Raw genomic sequence first — 27,171 nt, 5'->3', positions numbered from 1 at the left:
ACAATTTAGCAAAATCAGACAATATTGTGTCTAATATATACCACAATATTAACTTCTTATTATTAAATTGTTGTAAATAAATATCACATTTGCAACTGGTCAGTGTTCAAAAAATGCTGGAAAATCCCTTCACATAACCCTACAAGAATGACTACTGATAGGCTGTCTAAAAAAAGAAAAAAAAGTCACGTTTTAAAGAAGAAAAAAAATCACCCACTGACTTTCAAAGCTGCTACATAGTAACGACTTTCTACTTCGAGGACCTTGGTAGAAATGTAGTGTTTTGAATTGTGAATTGTCTTTCAAATGTAGAGATGTTAAAGTCATAAGTTTCTAGAAAAAATATACTCAGGTAAAGTACAGATACTGAAAAAGTGTACATAAGTACAGTAATCAAGTAAATGTACTTCGTTACTGTCCACCTCTGGTATTAATTAAATATATTTGACAATACAATGCCACGACTGACCAATCAGAATCAAGCCACATTATAAGCTTTCTGCAGTGTGAAGCAATGCAAGACTACAAATTTCACATGTATTACTGTATATGCTTCATAAAACTGCCCAAAACAGGTATTGTATTTGATTATGTCATAAAACAAAAGCTGATTCAAGCTATTTACCAAATTGAACCAACATATTTTTTACATAGATACATTATTTTTTATCTTATATTATGTAAAATTACATTTTTACATAATATAAGATAAAAAATCTTATATAAATCCCATATTCTCACCAGCTGAGACCTGATGTTCTAACTCATTCACCCTTCTTAATCGTCTAAGGGATGAAGTTGGCATTAGGGGCACGGCACTGGATTGGTTCTCATCATAACTCTCTGATAGATCAGTTAACGTGATGATTGGACACTCGTCCTCTCCTTCTGCACCGCTCACCTATGGGCAAATAGCCAAATTAAAATCTATGCTCTCGTTTAAGGATTTGGAGATAGTTACTCATGCCTTCATCACTTCCAGACTTGATTATTGCAATGCGCTTTATATGGGTCTCAATCATTCATCGCTGAATCGCTTGCAGTTGGTCCAGAATGCAGCCGCTAGGTTGCTGACTGGTACTAAGAGGCGAGAAAGCATTTCTCCTGTCCTAGCATCTCTTCATTGGTTACCGGTGCAGCATAGGATCCATTTTAAGATTTTATTATTTGTGTATAAAGCATTAAATGATCTAGCCCCATCATACTTGTCCGAACTTCTCAGCTATCAGCAATCCTCTCGCTCTCTCAGATCCTCTGATAAACTTTTCTTGCATATACCTCGCTCTCGCTTGAAATTTAAGGGGGATCGGGCTTTTTCTGTAGCCGGTCCTCGACTATGGAACAGCATACCTCTGGACATTAGATCTGCGCCTTCCCTTCCTGTTTTTAAATCCCGCCTGAAGACTTATCTGTATTCCTTGGCTTTTGGATGAAATGTATGTTTGTGTATGTTAATGTGTTTTTGTATTGATTATGTGTTTTTGAGTCATTTCTTTTTATTCTCTTAATCTCTATATTTACTTTATTTGTATATGTACAGCACTTTGGCATACACTAGCTGTTTTTAAATGTGCTATATAAATAAACTGACCTTGACCTTGACCTTGACCTCATGATGGTGCAAATGAAGAAGTTATGTTGGTTTAAGGTAGCGGCGTAATTTTAGTCAAGTCAGAAACAGGATCGAGCAATATGATATATAATACCAAGATAGTACTTATTTTGTAGACTGAAAGAAAAACAATCTAAATCTTAAAATCCTTTTAAATACCTATAATTTAAGTCATGAAAATCAAGAGCACTATGTGTTCTCATGCAGTTACTCCATGACAAACACCCTATAAAGTTTATCTGTTCATCCAGAGATTAGCCAATCAAAAATTATCTTTTTTTTAGAGCTTCATTCATTGGACCAATATAAAACAGGTGTTACCCATTGTCTAAGCTACAATAGTGAAGTAACATCATGGCCTGCAGCTGTGACAATCTAAAAGTGCAAGGGAGTTCAAATGGTTAAAACAAATGTCATGCATGCCTCATTTGCTTGTAACTATCTGCGCCTCTTTTATAGAATATCTTCGTGCACTGAAGAACCGGTCTAGTTATTTTAACCACACAGTGTGGGAGGTTGTAAGCACCTGTGATGCAGGGCAGCTGTCATTTAGATCACGTGTGAAAATGTAGATATGATACAAAAAGAATAAACTGTACCATGACCACAAAGTCAGTGCATGGATGATGTACTCAGACCTAAATTACTACCTGCTGTTGCACACAAGTTTCAGTTGCATCTCAAGGCTGTCAGAGGAAGCTCTTTAAAAGCAACTTCCTCACGTTTATTTATACAAAATTTGGAATGCTATTTTTAGACTTTCGTTTTGTGTTTTGAAGCTATCCAGGTTGGAAAACTACACTACTTTTAACATCTGAACAGATTTTAAAATACTAGGCATACTAGGCACATACACTTGCCGACTTTGTATATGGTTACAGAGGAAAACTGGGCATCATACACTTAACGACTTTCAAACACAACAAACTCACACAGAAACATGCGCCTTATTGCTAAGAGACGCATGACAAATGTAGTTTACATTTTAATACAAAATCAGTTGTATAAATATGTATAAGTTTGATATCCTCTAACTGGATGAAATCATAGTTTGAGGCTAAAAAATTGAGTCTGTGCCCATTATATAATATACAATTTTCTGTAAACCCAAAAATCTGTCAACCCAACTGCCAAAAATCTGCAGACTGGCTGCAACTCTTGGCAACAGGTGTTGACACGTTAAAATCTGTGCAAAAGTTGCTGTAGTGTATTCCAGTCTTTAGTGTAATGAGTGAACACTGCAGAAAAAGAGCAGTAGTGAAGCAGTCACAGATAATCAGAGTTTGTCTGTTTGCCTAATATATTTAGGCAAACAGCATGTTTGTGAATGTTGTTATTATTAAGTTATTTTTAATATTAAGTAACTTACATTTTAGAAGCAATATTACCAGTTAATTTGTCCATTTTGGCTCTACCAACAAAAATAGTTTCAAAGGAATCCAAAGCAGAAAGAACCACTGAGCATTTCAGAACAAAAGCAGTGGCATTTCTGTTTTTGAACTAGTCAGTTGAGTGAATTCAATGAATTACTCATAAAGAGTCACTTGTTTCGTTCCTGTATCATTCTGAACAAATCAACTGAATGCATGATTCAAAGACTCATTTATAAAAAGTTGCTTGTTGCTCAGCGTATTGATGTAACCTGCAGAAAGACTTACTAAATCTCTTTTATTAATGCACTTTTGTTAGTTGCATAAACATAGCCACTATGTTAAGACTGTGTCTAGTTTGACCAGCTAGCATTTAGCCAAGAGGTTAACAGTATTTACTTTACTGATTCATTTTGGCCCAATCAAACACAAAAAATGCCTATTTTGAGTGGAAGCAGAAACACTCTGTTTTCGTGCCTGTATCTTTAAATGCAAATGAGCTGCTGCTCCCTGCTCCTTTTCCAGAATAGGAGCCTTTACAGCTCTTACCTCAAATACTGGCAAAAAAAACATCTGTCTGGTTTTGATTATCATGTATATCGCACTGAAATCATGCATTTTAAAGCCATATCAGTTTAAACTTCTGATATAGTGTTTTCTGAGCGCACACATCTGAAGCACGTGCAGAGGAAGCAGCTGTCACACGGCACCTGAGTACTAAAGTAAGTTCATTAGCTCTTTCACGTCCTATTGCTCTTAAACTGTCAAATACACACAAGGTTGTTAAAAACGCGTTACAAAAACAGTCGGTTATGTCTGTGAAGGTAAACAGCTGGGAAAGAAATTGCATGTTTATATTAGATCTGTGTATGAAGTGACAGCAGCGTAGTATACAGTACCTACTGCTGTCTACGCTGTTAATATGTTAAAAATCACTCACTGCTCTTGACTGAATAACTTCTATATCTTTAATAAGAAGACATTTCTTATTTGAATTCTGCTTTTAAATGCTCTAGTGTGAAGATAAACATGGCGGGGTTTCAGGCTCTCTCAGGGCGGCGGCCGTAGGCGGGGCCTAAACAATGTGACGTCACAATGCTCAGAGAATCAAAACGGCATGTCTAATGAGACTGATTTGGTTTATTGGGGATTAAAACATAAGGAGTAGGTGGATTTTTATCATTGTAGGATAGTTGTGTTCACACACTGCCAACACACATTTATGTCCAAACACCATGTAAAAGTGGATTTTGCATAATAGGTGCCCTTTGAGACTAGTCTAAGCAGTTTATGCAACCAGCCCCATAACTAACTGTTGTTGTACCACTGTGATACCAATGAGATATACACGAATCTAACATTGTAAGATTTGCTCATTCAGTGTTTATTATGCAAATGAGCGGACAACAGCAGGGCTGCAAGGGACTGGATGATGGTCACCCAGTGTTGAGTACAGTATCTCAGACTGCAGGGGATCATGGAGGACAGGCTCAGGTGTGACACTCACTCCTACAGGAGACACAGACTGCTGATGTGTTCTTCCTGGAAGAAGATAAGAGCAGATTCATGCGCACAATGATGAAGGTTGATCACATATGAGATGAAACTCCCTATAACAACATCTGCACATCTGTGGGCACAATCAGATTCAAGGTTATTAAGGTTTACTAAGTGTGGGAGATTTGTGACTCACTGCGACTGCTGAGGTATATGTTACTTATTTAAAAATGTTATAAAATGACATATCACTTGTAGCCTATATTACTCAAGAGTAGGGATATGCCGGTATCAAATTTTCATGTTGCGATTACTGTCAGAGAGTGAAAGCGCTTTCATCCAGAGTTTCTCTCACATGTTCCGCCATGTGCTTCACGTCCGTGCTTGTTTACATCAGAGTGCGCATGCGTCTTTCACGCAGCATACAGCGGTGTTGTGCATTTTGACCAGTTTATGGGAAAAGTATTCTTAAAATGCATTCAAAATTCTGAATAATTTGTAATATATAATTATTCACGGTATTTAGAAGTGCCCACTTTATCGTGCATATTCATTACCGTGATATATCGCATTACCGAATACCCACAAGTCTACTCAAGAGACACTTTTACAGTCCTGTTTTTGCAAAAAACGGATCTAAACAGTTTTGGTTTCAGAATGACATATAAATCAGAATAAACAAACAATTAGTATAGACACTGAGACTTACTGTAATGTTTGCATATGACTAGAGTGATCAAAAAGACAGTCAACGCCACTGTCAACATGACAAACACTACTGTCACAATCACAGTTACACCTACAAGACAGAATAATTGCAAAAGCCTCATAAATACAGTATATAACACAGTGAAAAAAGAAATCTGTAATATCTCTGAACTTACCCTCACTTTCATAACAGACAGAGCTCGATAAATTGGCCACAAGTGGTTTGTTTAAGGACGGGTGGTTTACCCAGCAGGAGTAGATTGTATCATTCAAGGTTTGTGGTGGCAATTTAAGGTATGATTGCTGACTGAATGATCCATTGAATGATTTGTTTGAGTATGAGCTGTTGAGGACGTCTCCATCTCTGATCCACAACTGTTTAAGAGAATCAGGGTAAAATTCCACAGAGCACAGAATCATGGGAGATCCATCTGGCCTCTTCACACAGGACAGCGACAAGACGGGACGCACTGAGAGGCAGAATTAATACACAAAATACAATACTTATCATTCAGATCTATCTCTCTATCGGTAATCTAGCGTTTTTTTCTTCTTCTGATTATTAAGAAATGATTTACCAATAACTTGAACTCTTTGAACTCCGAGATCCACTTGAGGTGGTTTTACAATCCTCTTCACAGTACAGGTGTATGTGTCGGTATCCTGAATTTGGAGATTTAAGAGTTCAAATGTTATTTCCTTAGTCTCTGGAATCCATGTGAATCTGACAGGATCTTTACAACCTTGTTTTTTCCATGTATTGTCATAGAAGTAATATGAACACAGTGTAAGATTTAATGTTAGCAGAACTGCTGTCATGCTTTCTGTGTCGTTTGTTCGGCTGTAGTTGCATCCGATTATGGCAGACTGTCCATGATTGACAAATAAAGTTGTAGTGTGATTCACTGCCGCATCGCCAAAAGCTAAAAAAAAAAACAAAGACCAGCAACAAATAGAATTTCTCATGCCAAGCTGTGAATTGCAACATTTAGGTTCTCTTTGTACAGGTGCTTCCTGTGTAATTTGCCGGGGCAAAAAAATGTATTTCTGATAGATTCGACAAGTACTTGATGTATCATTGTAACATTTTAATGTTAGAGGAAATTTCATGTCTTTATATTGTTCAAAAAGTGAAGAGTGAAGCATATTAGCATGTCAACAAAAGATAGAAGACAATTTTATTACCAAAAACTGAAAACAGCATCCACCCACAAAAGATCGGAGGGAAACACTGCAAAAAAAAAAAAAAAAACTTTACACATTAAACAGAAATGTCATACGAAATATACAATTTTAAACAAGTTCTTATTAAGTAATAAGATTCAGGGCTGCATATTTTGTATTGTTAATTAAGAATTAAGAAACTTTTAGTTTATTAGTTCATTTAATTTACTTTTTTGCATACAGTAATAGCTGCAGTTTTTCTGACATAATGACTAAAGCGAAAGAAAGATTAAACATGTTTTCGACTTAGTAAACGCATTATATTTACATACATGTAAAATAGTGTTCAAATATCTTCATAAGAATCACACACTCACCATCTCTCTTTCCAGGGAAAGCGCTGTGTGTGGCTTCTGCCTCACAATGTTTTGCTGAAGTGTCTCATGCTGTGAAACTAGGTTGGCTAGGCGGTGATTTCCTCTAAGTAAAGCATCAGTTATCATCAGTCGACAGTAACACATCATCTGAATTCCATCAAATTCCTTGTATATTTCGTCACACATTTTAAAAAGAGGAAATGACTAAAAACATTCTAGCAATGAAGGACTGATTCTGTACTAAACAAAAGTTAAACAAAACAAATAAGAAGAACCAAACAAAATCTTACACCCAGGATTGTTTAATCCATTTTCAACCACGAAGACAGTAATATGATAAGGTATACATTATTTCATTTTAATTTTTGACCCTACAGTTGCATGTTAGCTGGAAAATGATGTAAAAGAGTTGCATCACATCTATGTACATGTCAACCACAAACACTAGGCGGGCAGGACTGGGAAATTTAGTTTCAGGCCTATGACGCACCATGAGTAACTTGTGTAAACAACTAGCACATACGCAGGATAGAAGAAAGTTTATCCGGTCCCAGAGGTAGTGTAGTGTGACATTTTGGTTTGACTTTTTATTTATTTAGAAGAAATACATACAATTCATCTGTAAATAAAATACAATTTCAATCTTATTAGTCCAAATGCTTCTACAAAATACATAAACTTGACAACACAGTTACCTGAAACATTCTGTCTGGCATTAAAGCAAAGGTTATGTAAGCCGCAGTACTTGGTTCTTATAAACACAATCTTCTGGCTGTTGTTTAGCATAGACTTTATTACTGAACACTTTGCCTTTTCTCTTTCTGCCTGCACAATCAAACAAATCCTTTGATTAATGTCTTATTTCAGGTGATAAGTGGTAACTCCCACATTTTGGAGGCAACTAATGGGGATTTCACAATGGCAGTTTAGTTCAAAACAGAACACGGTTTGCATGAAAAATTAGTGACGTGAAAGCTGTCATGCACCGTGGTACCAAACCAGAGACTACCTGTAGGAGGTGGTCAACTCAGCAACTCAGATCCATACTTGTTCAGGAAGTAAAGTAACATGCACATGCATTACCTAATGATGTCATTAGTTCACCAAAAACACATGTAGGGGATGAGAGTGGACCACAGCAAATGTGCTCAGAGCGAAACGTATGATGAGCATTCCGAGGAGAAAAAAAGGTGTTTCACAAACAATGTGTAAATAGCATTTAAGAGCATAGCATTTTTACTTTTTAGATGCTATTCTGAAAATAAAAATGTCTTCCTTAAGATTTTGACGTCATGGTGACAGAAAGCAGAAATAGACATAAGGAAGGAATGGATACTGATGTAGATAGAGAGGTGTTTGAAGGAAGACAGTCATCATTTCCACCAAATACTTGTCTTCTTTTTTAAACTGCTGAACTACTTCTTAAATTACATTACTGTAAAACACATTAATGAAGTATTGCTAATCTCTATATTTACCTAAATTAACACACATACGATTTTCGTCAGGCAGGAAAGTAATGATTTTTTAATTGGATTGTACCAGTATAACAGATGTACAGCGTAGTAATGCTCTGAAACAAATGGTTAAAAAAATGTCCCGTAGACCTCATTTGCTATTCTCCCCCAAAACCTCTCTTGTAGAGCAACATCTTCATGCTCTGATTGGGCAGCTGAACTTAAGAAGAGATGAAGTGGTCTGGTTATTTTAACCACACCGTGTGGGAGGTTGTAAAGATGTGTTGAGGCAGGTGATGCACCAACGGTTGATGTAGGTCATTGGTAAACATGCAAAGGTAGTACATGTAAAATAAATAAAGATTTAATTACTTATGACCTCTACTGCCTGCAGTTGTACACCTTTTTACTGCACTTCATAAGGCTGTCATAGGAAGCTCTTTGAAAGCCATTTCCTCATGATCATTTATACATAAAGGGCTGTTTTAGGCTGTACAGCATATTGAAGTTATAGCTACCCTGAAACCATTTCTCCCATGCCATTCATGTAAATAAATGCATAGAAAGTGCATACATTACTAATATTTGTCTAATCAAATGTTCTCTAAAACGAACATAATACCACCTGCCACAGACTAATATCAGCAAATCATGTTCAAGGCTTTTTTTAGAGTGTGCATAATAATAATAATAATAATAATAATAATAATAGTAATAATAAATGTATAGAGACACAACGTATCGAGTTAAACTTTAACTTACAGTGTTTTTAGAACGCTGTGTCATGTGCACATCTCCAAAAGACTCAAGCGAGACATCTAAGCAATAGAAAGCAGCATAGTGGAACACAAAAAAGCATTCTGTGTAAAACAGCCCCTTGAAACGATGTGCGGTCAAGTGATTCACTGCCGTATTGCCAAACACTGAAAAACAAAGACCAGAAAAACTTGAATTTCTCATGCAAAGTTATAAATTGCACAATTAGTTAGAAGATATTTATGTCATACAATTCATACATTTTTCTTTTTTTTACTGAAAGCTGAAGACAATTGATAATATCAAAATCAACTGCTGGGCGCCAGATCTTTTTCCTATTTAGTGCCCAAAATTTGAAACAATCCGTTAAAGGATTTTTAGGCTGCATTAATTAGGACAACCGGAACCGGGAACACTTCCCATAACACCCGATGTACTCGTTACATCGTAAGAAGAATGGCATCTACGCTAATATTAGTCTGTTTCATTCTTATTCCGAGGTCACTGTAGCCACCCAGATCTATCCCGTTTCCAGACCAGATGGTCACTGCAGTCACCTGGATCCAGTCCGTATCCAGTCCAGATGGTGGATCAGCACCTAGAGACGACCTCTACAGCACTGAATGTCAGCGGAGACCATGTCAACTAGACAAACCCTAGAAACAGATCCCCTGCGAAGACAGTCTGTTCAATCAGTCCTCTGTTCAATCTGACGAGCGCTGCAGAATTAAACCACACCATGCATGTTTTGTCTGGCCAGAGGAGAACTGGGCCCTCCGACTGAGCCTGGTTTCTCCCAAGGTTTTTTCCTCCATTTCTGTCACTGATGGATTTTGGTTCCTTGCCGCTGTCGCCTTTGGCTTGCTTAGTCAGGGACACAATTTCTGGCAACATCGTTGACTTGACTGCACAGACACTATTGGAAGAGAACTGAACTGAGCTGGACAATGACTTTAACTGATAAACAGACTGTTTTCTATTGTCCTCTTGCATTATCAGCACACATTTGTCCTGTTTAACACTGTAAAGCTGCTTTGACACTATCTGTATTGTATAAAGCGCTATATAAGTAAAGGTGACTTGACTTGACTTGACTAGAAGTATCCACAACAGATCAAAGAAAAATACCTGCGAAAAAGAAAGAAAAAAGAGAAAAGAATAAAAGTCACATACAGGTTTGTAACAACATGAGGGTGAGTAAATTATGATAGAATTTGTGTTTTTGGCTGAACTATCCTTTTCTGTACTTTTTTGCATAGAGTGATATGAATATCTACTAACTTCAGGGATCTTATCTATGCACAATCAGCTTGTAACACTCCAAAGAGAAAGGAAAACTTGAAATCGCATCATATGACCCCTTTAATACCAACTACAGCAAAAGATCTAAACATGCTTTCAAGTTGCCTCATATTTATCTATAATAGTTTTTAAATATCTTCATAAGAATCACACACTCACCATCTCTCTTTAACAGAAAGTGTTGTGCATCACGGTGTTTTGCATCTCACAGTGTCTCATGCTGTGAAATGGGCTGAGGTCATTTCCTCTTTAAGTAAAGCATTGATTATGAACAGTCAACAGTAACACATCATCTGGATCCCATCAAATTCCTTTTTGTATTTATTATACATTTTTTTCAAAGAGGAAATAAATAGAAACATTCTAACAAATGACTGACTCATACATACTGTACTTTACAAACATTGAATAAAATAAATAAGAACACAATCTAAATTCCCATTGAGACAAATTAGAGAAATTTAGTTTCAGATCTGTGAGGCACCCTGTGCTAAAAGGAGCAAAGTTTCTAAATATATACATTTTCACTAAATAAACCATCATGTACTCAGATTAGAAGATAACTTTGCTCAAACTATGTGAACTAAAAATTTTTTTTTTTGCATTTTTCATTGCAACCCAAATTTAATCGGAGCAAAAAATATAGTGAAATAGTGTGAAATAATTTTCTGCAAAGAAGCTCTGACACAAAAGACATATAATGTATTATTTATATACAAGTAATGACATATTGCAATATAGACAGTCTAAATACCATATCAAAAACAAAAGTCTTTCAACAAAAAGTGCTAAGAGAGACTTTAATAATGCCTTTGCATTGTATCTGAGAAAACTGATATGAGGTCCCTGCTCATTATCATAATTTAAATAAATTTAACAGACATAACAGTTCAGTGCACCTACAGTGCTAAAAAAAAAAAAAAAATAGTTACTTGAAAAAATATTGTTTGTAAACAATGCAGTGACCGTTTGCATCACATTCGCAGTGCACCATCAAATATCTTAGCAAAACCACTTAACACACTTTTGCCTACATCGTACTGCCTTCGTAACAACAGGGCCAATCTGGCTTTAAAGCAAAGATTATGTAAGCAGCAGCAGCAGCAGTTAGTTCTCATAAATACACTCTTCTGGCTGTGGTTTGTCATTGGACTGCATGTTCTGACGGGCCATGGCGAAACTGAAGTTCTCATAGACTTTATTGCTGAACACTATAGATCCATGTTCGTCTTGCTTTCTGCCTACAAAATTAAACAGACACCATGTTAGACAGAAAAGAAAAACAAACACATACAAATACAATGAACACAGACCAGAAACATAACAGTCTTTTCACACATTAAAAAAAAAAATGTTAGGTTATTTTAACATATTGAAATAAACTGAAATAATTGCCTCAACTGTAAAATTATATAAAATTACCTGCTCTGTCTCTTTTTAAACAGTGCAACAATATCTTGTTTTGACAATAATTTTAGTTTACTGCAGTAACTTATATTTTGGTGGAAATTTCCTGTGCTGGTTGACTGGCCTCAGCTGGTTTAAACTGGTCAAGATGATCTCCCAGCCTGGCCATGCTGGTGTTCAGTTGGTTTTACCTACTGGTCTCCCAGCCTGACAAGCTTAAAACAGCCTGACCAGCTAAAGAGGTGGTCAAAGCCCCTCAAAAACTAGCCTGCAAACCAGCTATGACCAGCCCTGAAGACCAGCTAAAACCAGCCAACCAGCTGAGGCCAGTTTCAGTTGTTGTCGTTTTTTTCCTTCAGCAGGGAACTAATAGGCGTTCGCTTTGTCTCCATCTAGTGGAGGTCTATAAAAATAGGTTTTCAATATATATCGAATGGTGAGGTCTGGCGGACTCTATATCGAGTTTTTAATGATCCGTGAGAACTATTAATACATCAGTAGACGAATACAACAACCTCAAGACATTCTTTTGTGCCTTCCCAATGTAAATGGCTACTACAGGTATTGTTGTCTGTTTTGTTAAACTGTGGTAACTTGGTTTTAGTCATATTCCCTGCTGAAAAACATAAATCCAGCCAGCTTGTTGTTTTTAACTGGATTAATCAAGCTGGTTTTAACCTGTCCTGCTAGCTGGTTTTTAGAGGTTTTTTATTTTGTATTTTTTTTCTAGCTGGTCAGGCTGGGAGACCAGGAAGACTCAGCTAGGAGGACTAGCAAACCGTCCTACCATCTTTTTAGTTCACCATATGCTACAAACAGACATGTTCATGCACCTTTTCAGATATTCTTTTCAGATATTGTCCTACAAATATATAAAAATGCTGTTTGTAAGATTTTGACATCTTGGTGACAGAAAGCAGAAATAGACATAGAGAAGGATGCTGATGTGTTGAGACAGAGAGGTGTTTGAACAGAGGGAGGGAAACAGTCATTATTTCCGTCAAATTCTTGCCTTCTTTTTTTAAACTGTCAAATCCTTTCTTAACTTGGATTATTGTGAAACATATGACAGAAAAAAAACTTTATAACTATATTTAAAAAAAAACACCTTTATATACGCAGTTTTGATATTTGATATTATTTTCCCCCTGTAGTTTCTATAAATTGAAGTAATCCGAGTTGTAATAATTGTTAAAGAGTCAAATATAATCATACTCACATTTGCAAATAACAACCGTGAGGATGCTGCAGAGGATGAGGCCAGCAGCAGCACTGCATGAGATGATCAGCAGCTGGAACGACACACTGGCAACAGCTGTAATGGTCACAAACAGGGTACGATCAGATCATAAACATCAGACAGATGAATGTTTGACAGACTAAAGGAAAACAGCAACAATATCTCCTGATTGAACCAAGCAGTCTGCTAGAGACCATCACAGTGACTCTCCTACTGTAACTTAGAACGCTATTTCTAATTTATGTACCAATATTAATGTATTTGCATTTTTGCTTTGTATTTGCTTAGTTTTTAGTAATAACCAAAGATTAATTGACAGAATTGCTTAAGAATATTAAAAACATTTTGTTATTAATTATTTGGAGGTACACAGGCATACGCACATACTGTATATGATCCTTCACATCACATATGTTTTAATCTGGTTAAAGTCGAAGCCCATTATTTAATCAAACTGCTCTATATTTCTAACATTTAAACAGGTATGTGTGTGATTTTTTTCAACTAGCAGTTTGGTGGGCTGAAAGCAATTAGGTTAGTGTAAGTTTGCTGAATTGTCACTCATAGTGTTGCATTAAATTAAATATTATGCTCTAGATTGTCCTGGTTAAAGTGATAGGTAGATAAAATGATCCACCTTTGTCAGAAAGTATCTCTGAGGTGAGTTGTATACTTCTTTGGGTTTGTGTACTTGAGTATCTGGCATAACAGGTGATTGTGTCTCCTTCACTCCAGTCAGGTTTACACAGACGCAGCTCGCTGTTCATGTAATAAGATGTGAATGGATGAAGTGACCTTTCACCCCGGCTCCAGGTGAAGTTCACTTCCTCAGTTGTCAGACCCTCCACAGAGCAGAGCAGATGGAGACAGGTGTCATTACTGCTGTTCAATTTCTGCAGATGTGGAACAACTACAGTGAAAAATTGTTATTGTTAATTACTGTTATTGAAATTGTTAATTATTGACATCTAGGTAAAATGGTCTACAACAAAAGGACAGTTCAAAAAAAAATGTATGAATGGCACTCACCGACAACTTGGAGTGTCATATTTGTGAAGTAGTCCAATGATGGTGGTGGAATTATTCTTGTCGTTTTACAGCTGTGATAACCAGAGTCACTGGGCTGAACGTCTTTTATTTTTATTTTTAAAGGCTCTCTGGTTAATGTAAAACGAGGAGCACATTCATTGATGGGAGATACAGTATCTTTATTAATCATCCATTTACAAATAGTGGTACTATTTGTACTATATTTTGTCCACTTTACATCAAATTGATCACTGTCTTTAGGTGACTGGCAGGGCAGATGCACAGTTTCTCCTTTGATTACTGTGGAAACATTCCTTCCGCCTGTGAATTGAGACAAATTTCAGTGTAGCCAACAGCTTTAATGGTGGCTTCAGATAGGCCTACACAGTACACATATCACATCTGGGTAACACTTTAGAATAATGGTCCGTTGTTAACAAGTAACTATCAATATAAATGCAGTCGATGCCTTCATTAAGGATGTGAATTGTTTTTGTCAAGAGAACATCATTATTTATATTCAAGAAAAGTCCTCCCCAGCTTACTGTCACTAAAGGTATAGGTCTTTTGGAGTCGGAGACATACTGAACTGACACAAACTAGAGCTCATAATTGTGAACTAATTCAATCACTTCCTAATTATTAACATTTTTAAATGAATTATTTTTATTATTATTTTATGTTTTTGTTTGAAATAAACAGAGAACATCCATCCTTTGGTAAGAGTAGTAGTGACAATTTCAACCTGTAGCCGACTTATTTGGGGGATATCATATTCATAAATTAGTTTCCACAAAGAACCCAATTGTTCACTTTTAAGACGTTACTGTTGTGATTAGTAATTAATTGGTTATTCTTTATTAATTGGTCATAGTTCGCAAGTAGTTCTCAATGAGGATATATTTTTTTAGTAATTATCAAATATCTAATAAGGAACTACCTTTGTCCTAAATTTGCTACTACTTACTGCTTAGTTAATCTTGCTTCTCTATTAGTTAATAGTATTAAGTTAAGTGTTAATGTAGCACTACCTATTACTTCCTGCATAGTTACTTGTTAACAACGGACCATTATTCTAAAGTGTTACCCACATCTGTTGTGGAAAAAATTACAGAAAATCTGCCACATATAAGATGCATTACCCATCATTGTAATTAGTCAGTTTAAGTCACAAATGAGACATTAGCCTAGATGAAACGTCTTTGCTTTAAATAAAAGGGAGAAGCAAACAGAATTGAAGTCTCTTACCTGTATGTGGAAGATAAACTAAAGTCAAAAATAAAAGACCGTTTGTAGTCCATTTTAAAAACATGTCGATGCACTCAGTGTGTTTGACACATCTGCACACGAACACAGACGTTCTGAATGATGAACTTCCTGGCCATGCGCCCACCCACAATCTAGATCACAAGTCAAAAAAAAAATATCTTACTTCCGTTGGTCAAACACTTCAGAGATTCACTCTGATACAAATTGTTCTTATATAAAATGGACATTACCATCACCTTCATTGCTTGCCACCATTCTGAAATGACTGTTAATAGACATGATCTGTTCCGGTGAACAGAATGTCTTTTATCTTGAATGAAATCTTCCTAACTCATTGTCTTTGTTGTTGTGTATTCGATGACATAGAGGAAATGGAAATAAAAGAGTACTGGTAACATTTTTAAAAATGAAACATGGAAGGATATAAGAACATGGAGTCTGTTTTCTGTTTTTCTCTTTCTTCTTTCAGAGGTTCTGCTTTCCGTAAAAGCATTCTTGAAAGAGAGACCACAGAATTTCACAATCTTCACACTAACCTCCTACAGACAGACATGCTCTTAATGTTTTGAGGGGGCACCAGGGACCGTCTAGCAGTGTCATTTTAGTTTAGTATGCAAGGGAACCAGGGTTGTAATAAGCCAAGGAAAGTGAACTGAACTTGACAGCCTTGATATTTAGTATATTCTATAGGATTTTTATTTTTTTTTTACATTTTGATAACTTTTATAAATGTCATAATTTATGATAAAACTTCAGGTGGTCACTGTGATAACTACTACTATATCCATATGTATATACATTTGAATTATTTACTTTTGAAAACCTAAGCTAGATCAATAAATTACTAACGCCTATACTGGCACTGTATTCTGTGGTCCATGATTTGTCTATCATATAAACAATGATGAATGGATTTAAAACATTTGTAGAACCGGAAGGCTAAAATGCACCTCATCTTCATGTTTTGTGAATCGGTGGCTGTTCTCTGTGGCTTATGAGACACAGACTTCTGTGTTCATTCTGCTGTACTGAAGGACGTGACTGGGTCAAGCAAAAGATGAGGACATTTAAATGGATATATGATAAAAATCTCATTAAATACAACTCTTCTGTAGTCTTGTTCTGACAAATTAATGTATTGTTTAAAAAAATGACACCCAAACACCTGCAAAAACTCATCTGTTCTGTACAATGACAATTAAAACGACAAATATTGTCAAAATGGCAATGAATTTGCTGCACTAAAGTATTATTAGTTCACCCAAAATGGAAAATTCTGTCATCATTTACTCACCCTCATGTCATTCTAAATCTGTATATAGTTTTTTTCCCCCTCTTCTGCGGAACATAAAAAAAAGATACATTTTGAAGAATTGTTTTGGTGATCATTGACTTTTATTATATGTATAATCATTTTAATTTCGCAAAATATTTTCTTTAATGTTCTACAAAAGTAATGAATTCTTACAGTTTTGCAACAATTCCATGGTGAGGAAATTATGACAGAATTTTCATTTTTGGGAACTATTCCTTTAAACGAGACGGGATACCATATTTAGAGTCATACGTCACCTTCAGCTTTCATTTTATTAAAAAAGTTTGGTTTTATGCAATCGCTGGACAAGAAAATTCTTTGTATATTAGCCATTTATTTACAAGTAATACTGAGTACATAAAACAGAAATATTTTGATTTTAACAACAATCAAGGAAAATTAGTTCACATTAAATGTCTAGGAAACAAAAAACAGCCATAAAAAAAACCTATCATTTAAAAAAATATATATATTACAGCAGTGGCGGCTCGTCTCCAATACAATTAGTGTGCCTCCTCTATTTTAAAAGCCACGAGCCGCCACTGTATCACAGTAACTCGGTTAACAATCATGTAGGATCTTATTGTTTAGCGCGTCTCCCCTCTTCTGAATCTGATGCTCTTATGTTGATGGTTCATGGCAGCAGGTTTATAATAATTAAATCATTTGAATTTCCTTAGAAAGTTTAAAGGCCATTGAACAGCTTTGCTGAACTGGTACACTGTACTCTAGTTTGTCCTGGTTAAAGTGATAAGTAGTTAAAATGACCCACCTGTGTCAGAAGCATATTTTGTGGTGAGTTGTATACTTCTTTGGGTTTGTGGGCTTGAGTAGCTGGTGTAACAGGTAATCATGTCTCCTTCACTCCAGTCAAGTTTACACAGATGCAGCTCGCAGACAAATTATTTGACTATCAAAATATTTTTCTTTAGTGATCCTAATTAGACAAACTACAGAGAAGTAGGCCTATATTTGCAGTTTATGATACATCATACCACATATGTATTCAATATATTCATTAAAGCACATAGTGAAAAATCTAAAACTAAAGACAATACTTTAAAAAAATATTACAGTAAGAGAAAAACAGAAGTTCTTCTGATGCGCTCATGTCGCTAGTCTATGGCAGCAGGTCACACGCTTATCTGCAGGATGAGACATGAGTGTTTTGCAAACATTAATTAGTTCAAAGCTAAAGGAATCTGTAATGTTTTGTGAAATGTTTCACCAATAAAGATGAATTTCTCATCCATAGGTTCAATAAAAACAGATTTGTGTTTAATAACTTCAGCTCACTTTCAGATCAAAGATACCAGAGATTCTAAAGGAATTGCTCACTATTTTTTCTAAATGGAGATAAATATATAGGTCTTATTTTTGAACTGTCAAATTTTGCATATATCAGAAGTTTGTCTTACATTTGAATATGAAGAACAACATCCAGATGAAAACGATGCTGATGATGAAGATGCTGAAAAGGACCACACAAACCGGAAGACGGATCTCAGTTTGGCCTGATGGATTGGTTGATATGTTAGTTATATTTTTTAATTGACATTTTTATGGTTTGTTTGTTTATTTTAAAATAGGTTTCTTAATGTTTAATTTAATTACATTTAAACAATTAAAGTCCAAGGAAAATTAGACGCACCACACATCATTCTACAGTGCCCTTTGTGCTCTATCGAGTTTGGAATGTAGTGAGTTCTGATTTGTGCTGCCAAATGAATAACTATTTTCTTCTTTCTTATTTTAAAATCACTCACCCTCATGACTGAAGTCCAGTGTAATGCTCCTGCTGTACGGTGTTTGTGTGCTTGAGTAGCTGGCGTAACAGGTGATTGTGTCTCCTTCACTCCAGTCAGGTTTACAAAGATGCAGCTCGCTGTTCATGGCATAAGATGTGAATGGATGAAGTGACCTTTCACCCCGGCTCCAGGTGAAGTTCACCTGCTCAGGCTTCAGACTCTCCAATAAACAGAGCAGATGAACACAGGTGTCATTACTGCTGTTCAGTTTCTGCAATGACAGATGTGGACGAACTGCAGCTGAGGGAAATGAACAACACCAGCATGAGCTCAGGTATTCATAGTGTGGCATGGTTACTACATTATTATTGCGCATAGGGACATCTAGGTGATGGTCTACAACAATCAGACATTTCAAATAAATAAATATTTATGAAAGTTACAATCACCTTGAAGTATTAGACACGAGCTTTTGTGCAAAGATGGTGGTGGTACTATTCTTGTTGTTTCACAGCTGTAATTACCGGAGTCACTGAGCTGAATGTTTTCTATGCTTAGTGTAAAAGACTTTCTGTTGAACGTAAAACGAGGATTGCAGTCTCTGGTAAGAGATCCAGCAATATTACCAATAATCCATTTACAAATATCATCTGCTCTATTTTTTCTCCACTGTACAGAAATGAGTTCACTGTTGTTAGAGTGTGAGTGGCAGGGCAGATGAACAGTTTCTCCTTTTACTGCTCTGAAAACCAACACACCTGTAAAATGAAATAAAAAGGTAATTCAGCGCAACTCTTTTTTTTAATAGAAATTATTTTGTATTTTTTTTCCCAAGTTAAAAAATATATAACATAGAAGAAAAATGTTTATTATTTTTTCATTCAATGTGCACCAAGTAAATAATAAACATTAAAATAGTCTTTAATAGAAATCTGCATTCAATAACATTTTGAATGGGTAACAAGTTGTAGATTTTTTTTTTTTAAACAAATACGGTTTTCTAAAAAAAACAACAGCATCTAATAGCATCAGACTGTAAACACTTTTAGGTTCTACAGTAGCCAGCTTCACATTAAATCAAATAATTTTCTATTATTATCATTAATAATAATAATAAAATTCACCACAAATATCAGTTACTTACCCTCACATACACACAGCGTGAAGCTGAAGATAGTAAGAATCAGGTGGCTAAGAGCCAGTAAAGACATCATTGTAATCACTGTATGCAGAGTCTGTACTTCAGATGTACACTTTTGGTTCCTCCACGTCTAACATGTTAATTCAAAATGAATGAAGGCGGTACCTGTATATCATGATGTGCTCTACCACCAACTGCACTAGCCTAAATAAGTGAACCACAGAACCTATTTTCGCAACAACTTTTTTTTGTGTTATGGGTTTTAACTTGGTTTAATATGGGTAACAACAGTGATAAATATTTTTTGTATTACTGTTATTAGTATGAATTATTTACAGCCCCCAAATGTAGAACAAAAAAGTATCTTAATTTAATAATTATTATTATTATTAATACATTTTTTAAATAAAGTATTATTTAAATAAAACTGTATTTTATTGCCAAGTTGAAGTTAATTGAATTGCTAGTTTTATCAAAAATTAGATCACATCATCATCATCGTAAATATTATTGTTTGATTTAATTCATATTTTAAATAATAATAATTTTTCAAAGAAAACATATTGGAGTGCTACTTGCTGAAAGGACCTCCGTTTAATAGTCCCAGAAGGTGCTCTTTGGTAGGGTTCAAAATTATATCTATAGAAACTACGGATCCAAGGCACTTCTTCCAGTTCCAAAATGTTAAAAAGCCTTTATTCAAACATGGCTCACTCTAGAAACATTAAAAATGACTAGAACACTGTATCATACAATAAAATGGAAATAATAATTTTTAATGAATAAAATATAACTATGAATTTTAATGCCAAGTTAAAAAATGAAATAAAATGCATCAGATAAATAAATGTGAAAAACAATACAAAATAAAAATAAATAAATAAATCATAATAATAATGGTTAACTAATCAAAAATCTATTATCCGAATCTACTTTTTCTGAATGAAAAGGATTCTTGTCTTGTCAGATTAAACCCTCCATGTATGAGTCTATCAGTGACTTTCATGATCTGAAAGCAAGACTGCAGGCAGACATATTCATATGTATGTTACTTTAATAGGTGTGTAAAGAATAACATTTGCGTCAGCAGACAGTGTTATGACATAAGACTCAGTGAGAAGGGCAATGGCAAAGGGGTCCCTCTCTACGCAGGGGATCAGTAAGGCAAGGCTGCATCAACAACTGGGCTGTAACAATCAGATCCATACATTGCATCATACAGTACTAGTGACAATAATCAGATCAAGCACACAAGTATAAACTCCTTAGAGGAATCAAGAACAGGATCTCGGGTAAGCGTTTAAAAAGACAGCGCCACAACTGCATCTAAAGCCATGAACGTACATTCTTGTACAGAGAAAATCCTCATCGTTGATAGGGTGCATATTCAAGGTTATTAAGACTCGAAACGAGTAGAGAAGGAAAGGTTTGGCAACTGATATCCGTGATTGCTGCTATTGCATGTTCGGGTCTAAATGCGTAAGAGCGAAAGATATTTGATGTCAGATATGATGGTGGCAGTTGCACTGCACATTTTGGAGGTCAGGGTTTGTGTCTCGAGGATGACTGGAAGTTTTTACAAATTTTTCACGTAAGGAAGCAGCCTAGAATTCCTCCATATAAAGCCACCACATACAGAAAGACTGGATTGGAATTAGAAAAATACAGGTACAAAATCCATTACATTCAAGAGACAATCTAGCACAAAAGGGTAATATCATAATCTTTATAGCTAATATAGGAATTTCTGTTTCATAGAGGCAATTCGCTAAGAGGCATCTTCTAAATAGAAAAAAGAGGGGTGAACTTCATGATGGGGGCATCATGGGATGGGATCAGATTCTAAAGATGCATCATGCGGGGACGTTCAAATAAGCCATGTTATCATTCAACGCATTATAATTCTCGCTAGCAATGACAATTTGTTAAAATACACATATTTCACCCTCTGGATATGCAGGGGTCACGATAAAGAATGACAATCATGAGGGGACACTGGCGAGATGGGATCAATCTTTATAGGGGTAATTCACACAAAAATTTAATTTTGGCACCATTTATGCACCCTCATGTCATTCTAATTCAGTATGATTTACTTTCTGGCATAAAACAAAAAAAAAAAAGACATTTTGAAGAATGTCCATGCTGCATTTTTCCGTACAATGAAAATGAATGGTGACCAAAATGACAAAAAAAAAAAAAAAAAACACCATAAAAGTATGCAGTATTGACTTAAATTTCTGTCCTTTCTCCACACAAAACTATTATATGGCTTTTGAAGACCTGAATCAGAATCATACGAGACACTTTTATGGTGTTTTTGTCATTTTTACATATTGTATGGAAAAAGTGCAGCATTAACATTCTTCTAAACATCTTTTTTTGTGTGTGCTCCACGAAATCATGCCAATACTGGGACATGAGGATGAGCACATGATGACAAAATCGTAATTTTGGGGTGAACCGTCCCTTTAAGAACGTGATGCTGTTTTGGTATGGGTTTAAGGTGCAAATATTGTCTTTCTAAAATAGGTATATTAAAAAGGTGCCAACATTTTGCACACCACTCTCACTGCAGGTTAATTCAGAGGAAAAACCATCAGAAAAGATTAGAAGAATTAGTTGTGCTGATAAAATACATTTGAAACCTGAAGACGTATCCGCTGGGCTAAGCTCAGCGGAATAAAGCCTGGCTCTCTGCATCGTGAAATTTCCCTTACAGACTATTTTCGCTTTTCTTTGGCAAATGTCTGAGAGAATGACGCGTGTACAACACGTCTCCTGATCGCCGGGAAGAACTTAAATTGCGTCTGAGGCGCATTACGCGCGAGGGAAGACGTCTTATGGTAATTTCCTGTGAACGACAAACATTTGCGACAAACATCTGAGTCGCGTCTATCATGATCTACCATCCTTTGAGGAAACAGATAATTTTCCAGTGGGCCTTAAATTGCGGTCACACTAGCGAAATCTCAGCGAAATTTACTGTCAATATTGTAGAAATGTACGACGCACTACTCACAAAGAAGCCACTTTCAAACAAAGCGAATTTGCAGTGAATTTGTGCGAACAATGACCGAAATCTGTGTGGGGAACTTTTTCGCCCTTAGGCAAAACTCCAGATCATACGGATTACTATTAAAATGACTGGAGTTTGCCTGTTAAATTTTGCTGAGAAACGGTAAATGTGACTGCAGTCAGGGTGGGCAACGTTTAATTTTACGCAAGGATTTTTCGTAAAATTAAACATGGTGCGCACTCTTAACTAACCAAAGAAGAGATCATTTACAATTAGATTACTGATACAATTCAAACAGTCCATAATGACAATCAACTGATTCAAAACAGCTGAGCAGGAGGTTTAGTATCTTATTATTCATAATTCATAACATTTTTACCCTACTATAACTGTTAAAGTGTCATAAGCGGGGCCATACAGGTGATTTATAAAATTAGCTTAATAAAATCACACTTACAAAAGTGATTAGGTCCTGATTTTTCAGGTAAACATCATCAGTATGTCTCACGACTGCCTCAGGCACAATTACAGCCTACAAGCTTACTATTACTTAAAATACACTGAGATTTAAACCCTTGGCTTTGAGTAAATGCCTCTATTGTATAAATAACAGGAAAGGGGAACATTCAGACAGATCTCGCGCCCCACCACGCACGCCAGACGTAGGCCATATGCGGCAATGTGGTCTCGCACATGCACGTCCACAAGCAGGAACTAATCGTCTAGAGGCGGTGCATTCTTTATCAGTGCTTGTTGGCTTAACAGGTAAGCATAGGTATATATATACACAGATATTTGTACATGAGCTTTTGACAACAGTCTCGATCCAGTAGAGCACACCTCAGGAAAGGCTGAGGTGTCTAAATTAAATGTTACGAACGAAGCGAGGAAAAACAGGTGTTCTAAGGAGAACAAATGAAATACAGTATTTCGAAGAAGTAGAAAAAAACCTTATTAGTTATAAATTCATAAATCCACAGACAATATCATTTATAGAAGAAAAATCGGTGCCTTTCAAAGCAAAACAGACAAAAGAACATCAATCGACTTATTAAAAAGGAAAAAAGATTGACTTGAACAGTGAAAGAATGTGCGGCTTTTAAACCTGTGATCTGGCTTATAGAATTCCTTCATTTATCTAATCTAGGCTCCCTACGACCTCGGGAGGGTTTCAGGAAGCAGGTTCGAACCAGCCCAAGAACACAGGGAGCTGATGTGCACTGCAAAAATCATTTTCCAAGCAGAAAACGTTTTCCACTAAAATATCTAAACCTCCTTAAAACAAAATTAAATTACCTGAGAAGCAAAACTGTGCAAAATAATACAAGAATAAACCGAACAAATCTGTTTTTGAATGAATCGGTTAAGCAGACAAATTAACTTCCAAGACATAAAACCTTTCTCCAATTTGTAGGCACTCACATTTTAATAAAGGCTTGTTTTGATCATGAACCACTCTGTGGTTTTAACGATTCAGAACTTCCTCATAACTCACTAAATGACACTGGCTTGTCACCACTTTACTGGAATAATGATGCAGCCTGCAGAAAAGGTCACTGAACGGATCAGTAAATGAATCTTTTTAGTAAACTCATTCAAAAATGGATTCACCTAAATCAAAACCCCACCAGTTATCTTGAATTAATCTTATTTCTCTTACTTTTTCAGCAAAACGTAGTAAGGATTTTGTTTAAAATTGTGTGCCAAACACACAATTTTGCTTCTCAAATGAACTGATCTTGTTTGAAGGATTTATTTTTAGATAATTTTATGACAAAAAATGAAATCCTAATAAGAACATGATTTTTTTTGCAATGTGTTGTTGACACACAGCACACAATCTGGTTTGAAGACCAGAACGTGACCCTGCAAGGGTCTGACTCACAAGTGCCTAAAACACAAGATGTGCACATTGCAGGAGAACATGTGTTTATGTGTGTGTGTGTGCGAGTGTGTCTGTGAGAGAGTGAGAGAAACGCCTTTCTCTTCTATGTCAATCCCTGTTTGATTTTCCCTTCTAACTCTCCCATTGTGTGCTTGGAGGAATGGACAGAATCAGCAAAACTTTGAGTTGGAATGGCGTCTTCAGCCTCAGGTACAGGAAAATACGAGGGCTGAGTATCTCAGTGATGATACAAAAGCTAACTTGAGACTAAAACAAAAACAAACCAAAACTTGCTATTATAACGAAAGCCAACGACAACTAAAAGCATGGTCTACGGTAGCTAAAAATGAGTGCAGTGTCTATTATTAAACTATATTAGAGAGGAGTAGCACTTTTTTGGATTAGCCAGCAAGACGCTACACACTGCAGTAAGGTCAAGTATTGACATAAAATGCATTTTTTTTTTCATTCAAGTATTGCCATACTGCTCTGATAATGATAGCTGTACATGTCAGAGAAGAGCGCACAGCTAAAAGTGACGGGGTGTCATGATATAAAAAGGTTTGACTGGCTTTCCATGTGATGATTCAATCAGAAACACTCGTAGGCAGGGTCTAAAATTAACTCTTAACAACTTCCAACGGTTAATGAATTGAAATAAATTTGCCAAACAGAAATATTAATTATTTCTGATTATTTCACATTATAAAAAATGTGTGGAAAAATTATAAATACACATATATGAAATGTTATTTTTTAGAATATACATTACAGTTAAAAGTTTGTGGTTATTAAGTTTTTTTTCTAAAGAAATTAATACTTTTAGTCAGCAAAGAAAAATGCATTCAAATGATCAAAAGTGACAGTAACATTTATGATGCTACAAAAGATTCCTTTTTCAAATAAATGCTGTTCTTTTAAACTTTCTACTCAAAGAAACCTAGAAAAAAAAGCTTTCAAGATTTCCACAAAAATATTAAGCAGCACAAATGTTTTCAGCATTGATAATAAGAAACGTTTCTTCAGCACCGAATTAGAATGATTTCTGAAAGATCATGTGACACTGAAAACTGGAGTAATGATGCTGAAAAATCAGCTTTGCCATTACAGGAATAAATTACATTTTAAAATAGATATTTTAAATTGTAGTAATATTTCACAATAGTACTGTTTTTACTGCATTTCTGATCACTGACTGTTGATCATAAGAGACTTCTTTCAAAAACTTTTCCCAAACTTTTGAACGGTAATGTATATTAATATACATTTAAGTATTTGATTCTTGGCAAGTGCTAATTTTGGACCCTGCTTGTAGACTGCAGCGCAACTTGCGCAAACATCTGGCTTCCCTCCGACGCATCGCTGCTGTCTGCGAGTGGAAAACAGGTGGTTTATCTCTGAATAACTGTCATCTACAGAGGCACCGGACAAACTTGAAACAAGCACCATTGCTTGAAAGAAAGAGGGTCATTGCTTGAAAGAAAGAGGCATCTAGGCATTGACTGTGCATTATGAAGGTGAAGGTGGTGCTTCTGTGCAGAGAAAAAATCTGAACAGGTCTGTGAGGTATGAGGCTGAGCAGTCTGAAAACACTCATTCTCTCTCTTCATAAGATTCAGAGCAAGAAAAGGGGGCAGGAAGCCACAAAACGTCCCTCTGACCGCGAGGTGGTGTACGCTGCTGTGTGAAAAAGACGTTTGTGCAATGAAGCTGACCAGGAACAGAAACGCTAAGACAAGGAGGGAACACTTGCTTCAAATGCACTTTTTGTAGGCAAAACTTGACCTTAAATAGTAGCCATTTCTTGCAGATTGTAAAGTCTGATAACTGGTCCGGAGCCACCAGAGGAATCAGGCGTAGGGACCAGAATTGGCTCCCCCAGGGCCCTGAGGGGGTGAGAGGGAGGGAGGATGGGGTTGGGTGTAAGGTGAAGGCTTCTGGGATAAAACATCTTCATCCTTCTCAGAGCTTCCCTCATCCCTTTCCAGTCTCTCTCGCTCTCATTCGCTCTTTTCCCCCGACATCTGAGGCCGAGGGTCAAGAATAAGGCCCCAGCATGTACGTACATAAGCCCAGACCGGATTAAACCCGTCCCAGGCCAGGCTGAGGCCTCACTGGTCCGCACAGGAAATCAGCACAGGGGCCATGTCCTTCACTTGACCTTCAGTGGGGATGCTCACAGCACGCTGGGCTCTGGAACAAGCACACAGGTGTTTATTATCAACAGGCCACACCATCACAGCCAAAAAATTGAAGGGTTCCTCATCTACCTGTGCACATTCTCCATGGCTGCAACCTCAGCAAGGGCAGCCAAACTGAAGAAGGCCGGGAGGCCGCCGGACGCATCAGCCGCATCCGCTGATCTGGGATCATTGTAGCAGACCCCCCTATTGCATAATGTCTCTTGAGTGAATGGCTTTTCATCCTGATTCTTGGTCTGATCCTTGGATTTGTCTTCTGCTGAAACAGAGAGTAATAAAAGAATTTTAGACTTCTTTTTTTCCCCAATCTTTTTTATTAGCAGGACAGTAGAGTTTAACAATCCAAATGCTTTAAGTGATGCACATTCACATGAGATGAAGAAACCAGTCATATCATTGGCTACAAAAATATATATTTCATTCTACATAAGAAAGATTCACCATATTGACTTGACATAGCTTAATGTGGTTTATTTTATCTTAGTACCCTTCTGTTGGTGGCCACGTTTTGGTTGCGGTATACATAGGTGAAAAATATATCTGTAAATAGCGTATTACAACAATGGCAAGTGGCATCAGTGGCTAACTTTTTTTTTTTGCATGATGCTTCATGATGCTGTGTTGTTGTACATTCGGTGTAAATTGTTTCTTTTATATATATATATATATATATA

At 36.2% G+C, this 27,171-nt stretch overlaps 3 protein-coding genes across 10 annotated transcripts in view; all 3 read right to left on the bottom strand.

The window, feature by feature from the left end:
* Positions 1 to 4,216: 4,216 nt before the first annotated feature.
* LOC107744636 (uncharacterized) lies at positions 4,217 to 6,845 on the bottom strand. Of its 3 annotated transcripts, XM_016558430.1 has the most exons (6): positions 6,729 to 6,845; positions 6,373 to 6,418; positions 5,766 to 6,110; positions 5,364 to 5,657; positions 5,189 to 5,278; positions 4,217 to 4,524 (listed from the first exon to the last, which is right to left on the bottom strand). In XM_016558430.1, the coding sequence occupies exons 1-6, from the start codon at positions 6,729 to 6,731 to the stop codon at positions 4,370 to 4,372; spliced, it is 933 nt and encodes a 310-aa protein (XP_016413916.1). In that variant the 5' UTR covers positions 6,732 to 6,845; the 3' UTR covers positions 4,217 to 4,369. The 3 variants fall into 3 exon arrangements, with proteins under 3 accessions (XP_016413916.1, XP_016413914.1, XP_016413915.1); XM_016558428.1 differs by having other exon boundaries at positions 5,766 to 6,418; XM_016558429.1 differs by lacking the exon at positions 5,189 to 5,278 and having other exon boundaries at positions 5,766 to 6,418.
* Positions 6,846 to 17,610: 10,765 nt separating this feature from the next.
* LOC107744632 (uncharacterized) lies at positions 17,611 to 26,274 on the bottom strand. Its single transcript, XM_016558425.1, has 5 exons — positions 26,105 to 26,274; positions 18,701 to 18,822; positions 18,270 to 18,545; positions 17,922 to 18,017; positions 17,611 to 17,648 (listed from the first exon to the last, which is right to left on the bottom strand). The coding sequence occupies exons 1-5, from the start codon at positions 26,272 to 26,274 to the stop codon at positions 17,611 to 17,613; spliced, it is 702 nt and encodes a 233-aa protein (XP_016413911.1).
* The window catches only part of LOC107744618 (HMG box transcription factor BBX-like), a 40,969-nt gene continuing 39,521 nt past the window's right edge, over positions 25,724 to 27,171 (bottom strand). For 5 of the 6 annotated variants that reach the window (XM_016558403.1, XM_016558402.1, XM_016558401.1 and 2 more), the window contains 2 exons: positions 26,567 to 26,756; positions 25,724 to 26,489 (listed from right to left, as the gene is read on the bottom strand). In XM_016558403.1, the coding sequence (XP_016413889.1) occupies positions 26,408 to 26,489; positions 26,567 to 26,756 (272 nt within the window). In that variant the 3' untranslated portion in view covers positions 25,724 to 26,407. The remainder of the gene's footprint in view (positions 26,490 to 26,566; positions 26,757 to 27,171) is intronic. The other variant, XM_016558405.1, reaches the window with a different exon arrangement.

Source organism: Sinocyclocheilus rhinocerous, unplaced genomic scaffold (assembly GCF_001515625.1).
Source record: "Sinocyclocheilus rhinocerous isolate Xijiao unplaced genomic scaffold, SAMN03320098_v1.1 scaffold767, whole genome shotgun sequence".
Lineage (NCBI taxonomy): Eukaryota > Metazoa > Chordata > Actinopteri > Cypriniformes > Cyprinidae > Sinocyclocheilus > Sinocyclocheilus rhinocerous.
This window is presented reverse-complemented; position numbering and strand designations above follow the sequence as displayed.

Bases quoted from the DNA above. Each gene is read 5' to 3' on its own strand.
- LOC107744632 (XM_016558425.1), bottom strand. From the start codon at position 26,274: ATGAGGGAAGCTCTGAGAAGGATGAAGATGTTTTATCCCAGAAGCCTT. The intron at 18,823-26,104 runs GCAAGAAATGGC...TACGTTCAACAG, and splicing joins GTTATCAGACTTTACAATCT to AAAGTCTTTTACACTAAGCA. The intron at 18,018-18,269 runs GTGAGTGATTTT...CCAATCCATCAG, and splicing joins ACTGGACTTCAGTCATGAGG to GCCAAACTGAGATCCGTCTT.
- LOC107744636 (XM_016558428.1), bottom strand. From the start codon at position 6,333: ATGCTTCACTCTTCACTTTTTGAACAATATAAAGACATGAAATTTCCT. The intron at 5,658-5,765 runs GTAAATCATTTC...TCTGCCTCTCAG, and splicing joins TCAAAGAGTTCAAGTTATTG to TGCGTCCCGTCTTGTCGCTG. The intron at 4,525-5,188 runs GTAAGTCTCAGT...ATCTTCTTCCAG, and splicing joins AGTCATATGCAAACATTACA to GAAGAACACATCAGCAGTCT.